This window comes from Condylura cristata, unplaced genomic scaffold (assembly GCF_000260355.1).
Source record: "Condylura cristata isolate star-nosed mole 26May11 unplaced genomic scaffold, ConCri1.0 scaffold00068, whole genome shotgun sequence".
Taxonomy (NCBI): domain Eukaryota; kingdom Metazoa; phylum Chordata; class Mammalia; order Eulipotyphla; family Talpidae; genus Condylura; species Condylura cristata.
The window spans coordinates 292,992-297,348 of record NW_004567169.1 but is presented as its reverse complement, the minus strand read 5'-3'; the positions used below and the strand labels follow the sequence as shown (position 1 = coordinate 297,348).

At 61.7% G+C, this 4,357-nt stretch overlaps 1 protein-coding gene across 1 annotated transcript in view; it reads right to left on the bottom strand.

The window, feature by feature from the left end:
- Positions 1-3,770: 3,770 nt before the first annotated feature.
- Positions 3,771-4,357, bottom strand: part of FASN (fatty acid synthase) — an 18,419-nt gene continuing 17,832 nt past the window's right edge. The window contains exon 32 of the mRNA XM_012734740.1: positions 3,771-3,859. Within this exon, the coding sequence (XP_012590194.1) occupies positions 3,771-3,859 (89 nt within the window). The remainder of the gene's footprint in view (positions 3,860-4,357) is intronic.

Below are 4,357 nucleotides of genomic sequence, written 5' to 3'. Positions count from 1 at the left end.
GCCCTGCGTGGGCTCAGCAGGGGCCGGCGCCGCCTGCGCCGTGGGGGCGCCGGGGAAGCGCGGGAAGAGGAGTTGGTGGCCGTTGGTCCCGCGCGGGCCGCGCGTGGGAAGTAACTTGCTTTTCCACCCGAAGGGTGCCCGGGGCGCCCAGCTGGGCTCTGAGCCCGCCGAGCTGGGGGTGCGGGGTCCCTCCGCGCGGGGCGCCAAGGCCCAGGGGCGCAGGCGGGAAAGCCCTCTGCACCCAAGGGGGCGCCCCCGGGCGGGCACCGGAGGCCTAGAGCCTCGCCGGGGGCCTCGGTGCGCCCTGGCAGAGGGCTGGCCCCCCTGGGGCTGCCCGGGCCCTGGCCCCCACGTTAATTCTTTTTTGTTTAAAGAAAGATTTACTTAATGCACCCACAGAGCTGGGGCCTGGGGCGCAGGCCAGAGGTGCGGGGGTGAGAGGACGCCCCCACAGCGGGTTGCAGAGCAGGCGGGTCCGCTGCTGCTGGACGGGAGAGCCAGAGCCAGGAGCCGCCTGCTGCCCCAGGGCCTCCGGGCGTTTGGGCCCAGATTCAGTGCTGGGCGCTGACCCATTGGGCCCACAGAGAGGCCCCCAAGGGTGGGCTAGAAGCGCTGGGGAATTAACCCCTGTGCACCTGGTGCTGCCTTTCGCCTCCGACACCAGGGCTGGGTTTGGTCCGGGCCCAGCCTTCTCTGTCCAGCTGCCATTTATCTCAAGGGGGGCATTGTTCTAAAAATAAAATGCATTTAAGCTAAAAAAGTCAAACTCTTCACTCTCTCCTGTCCTCCTCAGGGTGGCTGCTGGAAAATAGGTTTCCATGTGTGGGTGACTTGGGGAGCAGCCCCCAGGAGTGACAGGAAGTGGACAGGAGTGTCGAGGTGACTCTGGAGGCTGCCCCAGGCCTACAGCATGTAAGAGGTGCTTGCCTTCAAGACAGCGCCAGGAAGTGCTCGGAAGTGGGCGTGGGGAGTGGGGAGGCTGACGTTGGCCCAGGGCCCCAGTGGGCCTGGCTGGGCCCGGCTCGCCTCGGGGAAGGGGCCCAGGACGTAGGCAAACCCAGCGCTCAGCTGCCTGACTCTGGCTGCAGCAAGCGCAGATGGTCAAAAGACAAGGAAACTCGGGGACTGAGATGGCCGGGTGCGGCCGGCGCGGCTGAGCGCGCTGGGGAAAGGCCTCTCTGGCTCAGCGAGGCTTTTGCGCAAGCGGAAAGGAGGCGCCAGGGCCAGGTTGCAGGCTGCCTGCCTCTCTCCTCCCCTGCTTATCCGGCCCATACTCACAGCTCTCCACAAAGGTGAGGCCTGACTGGCTCAACATGTTTACACACAATCTTTAGATCAGTCATTGACTGGCCACTAAACTTTACCGGCCCAGGGGGAACCTTGGAATCCTGTCTTACACATAAGGAAACAGTGAAGAAAAAAAGAATACAGGGCCCCTGGGGTTCAGGGGTTAAAGTCCCAGGCTGTCAAGCTTCCAGCAACCTCGCACCTGCGTCCACCCCGTCCAGGCAGGGACCCCAGGGCAGCAGGCCCCTGTCTCCCCACTGCCTCTTCAGCTGTGGGTGTCCGGGATCCGCCTGCTCTGATCCCCACTCTTGTCTCTGGGGCATCCTCTCACCCAAACCCCTGGCTGCATCCCAGCTCGTGTGCATAATAAATAAAATCTTCAAAAAATAAGTACGCATGATCTATCTTTTCACTGCGTAAAGCCTACATCCTTTAGGTCGAAAGATACAAATAGGATGAAAAATTGGAATATGAGTGAAGATAGACTGTGCAGTTAGTGCCCAGCAAGATCCGGAATCTCCTTGCTAACATCATATAAACCAGACTGGAAGGCAAAATATTTCTCTAGAGACAAATACAGGCTTTTATAATAATACAAATTTGAATTCCTAAGTAAGATTTAACAGTTGTAACAAATACACCCAAACCACACGTAGCAAAAAGTGGCAAAAATGAAGAGGGAAATAAGCACTTTAACAATAACATTTAAAGATTTCAATATCTTTCAATGATCAGTAGATCAGACAAAAAATTACTGTCAAAGATACAGATATGAAAAATACTCTCAACCCACCGAGCCCACCTAGCTGACCGCCAGAGCCCGCTCACTCCCCACTCGGCTAGATCACGTGCTAATATAAGAGGAAGTATTTCATCACACCAGTACTAAACTAGAAATCTACAAAAAATATAAATTCGAGAAATGCAGAAATATTTGTAAATCAACCATATGCTTCTAAGTAACCAGTAAGTATTTTGAGAGAAATGAAAATTAAACCAACATATCAAAATTTGTGTGGTGCAGCCAAAGCAATTCTTCAAAGGTGAAGACAAATGAAGTTACATGGGATGACCTGGCAGAAGTGACGGGAGACGGGCCACCCGGCCATAGGCGAGACGCCTGCCACCCTGTGGGCTAAGAGGGGCCCTGCCTGCTGTGGCCCTGTCCACCACTGAATGCCCAGCACCCCCGCCCACACTCCTCGGGCCCCCTCACATGTCCTCCAACCAGCCAACAGCTCTCTCCTTCATGGAGCCCTGTGGGGTCACAGGCTGCCAGGGCGGGACTGCCACAGCCAGGCCGGGCTGGTGCCCATTCTGCCTGCCACATCTGGTATCTGGTCCAGAACCTGGAAGTGTCCCTGGCACCTGGCCCAAGTCTTGCCTCTGTCCTGCCCTCTCCAGGGTCAGCAAGAGGGCCCCATGGGGGAGGGCATGAGCAGAGCTGTACTCTGGCTGCTGGGTTTCATTTCCTTGGGTGTGAAACAGCCATTTTCCACACTGGTGCGCGGCCTGTGGCCCTTTGGGATGACCCAGACCTGGGGCCACCCGGGGGCTCCTTCCCTCACCTCTGGCTCCAGGCTGGGCCCAGGGCTGGGAGGTGCAGCCACTGTGTGGGTGTGTGTGGTGGCCCCGGGCTGGGCCTGGGGTGCTTCCAGACACCCCCAGCACCAGGAGCCAGTTGTGCAGGGCAGCTGGGGCATGTGGGGGAGAAGGACCTGGGGCTGCCTGCTCCCCCCTTGCTGCCCCCCACCTCGCTCAGCCCCACCCTTGACAGAGCCCAGGGCCACATCTCTGCCCTCCTCCCTTAAAGAAATGGCAGCTGAAGCGCCTGCAGCTCGCGGCTGTCACTTGCTGGAGGTCTTTCTTCACCAAGCTTCCGCTAGAGGCAGACTTTAAGGCTGACTTTGCCACTAGTGGCCACTCTGGCAATGGCCCTGCGTCAGGGCCGGCGTGTGACTCCATGGACCGTCCAGAGAGGCAGACTCAGCCAGAGCGCGCCCACCCAGGTGGGGCAGGCCCTCTGCGCTCCGCCCCCCTCCAGGTCCGCGGTTCTGCGGGACAGAGGCTGGTGAGATCTCAGTCGGTCATCCACCTTGCTGCCCAGCAGCCACCCGCTGCCCGCTGGGCTCCATGGGAGCAGGGCCACCCCCCCGCAGCCTCACTGCGCCCACCAGGCCTTGCCCCCCCGGCATCTCCCAACCCGTGCTGGGCACTAGCTCAGACCAGGCGTTCTGTGGGCCTGGGAGGGTGCTGCCTGGGCAAAGGCTGCCCATGTGGCTGAGGGCGGCCTGTGCCCCCAATGCACACCCGGTGAGTGCCCCCCGCAGCTCTGTGGGCTCCCCTCACATGACTGGCATGGAGGGGGCATCCATGGGGCTCAGGCCCACGCAGGCCCTTCGCCACCCTGCCCGTCAGTGCCCGCCGCCAGGCCCCGCAGCACCGCCTGCGTCTGCTGCCCTTCAGCAGCACCCCATTCCCAATCAGGCCCTCTGGTTTGGTTTCAGGGGCTCCTCTGTGGGGTGGGGTCCGGAGACCAGAGCCGGCACCAGGCGCCTCTCGGCTTCCGGCTCTGCAGAACAGGCGACAGGTGGTCTGGGGCCCGCAGGAGGATGTGTATGGAGCCCCACTGTGCACCCCACTCGGACCTGCCCCCACCGCTCCGGGCTCCTTCGTCTCCCTGGCTCTATTGCCGTCCTCCCCCGAGGCGGTTCAGGGTGCTCCCCTCTGTCCTGTCATGGCCCTGCCCGGTCTGCCCGCCCCTACCTGGCCTGTCATCTGCCCCCGCCCCGCCCCGTCCGCAGGCCGCACGGAGTCTGGGTCCAAAGCCACTCCTGGCCAGTCCACGCCTGGGTGCTCGAAGGAGCCGGCCCTCAGCTCTGGCCTGCGGCTTCGCGGCGCCCTCAGCTCTCTGGGCCGCAGCCGGGCAGCGCTGCGTGGCGCCCTCTGGCCGAGCCCCTCGGCCTGCCTGGGGCCGAGCGCCTGGCCCATTCCGACTAGGCTCAAGCAGTGGCCGGCCGCCTGGAGGGGAGAGCGCTGGGCGCTGGCCGGGCTCCTGCTCCCCAGCGTC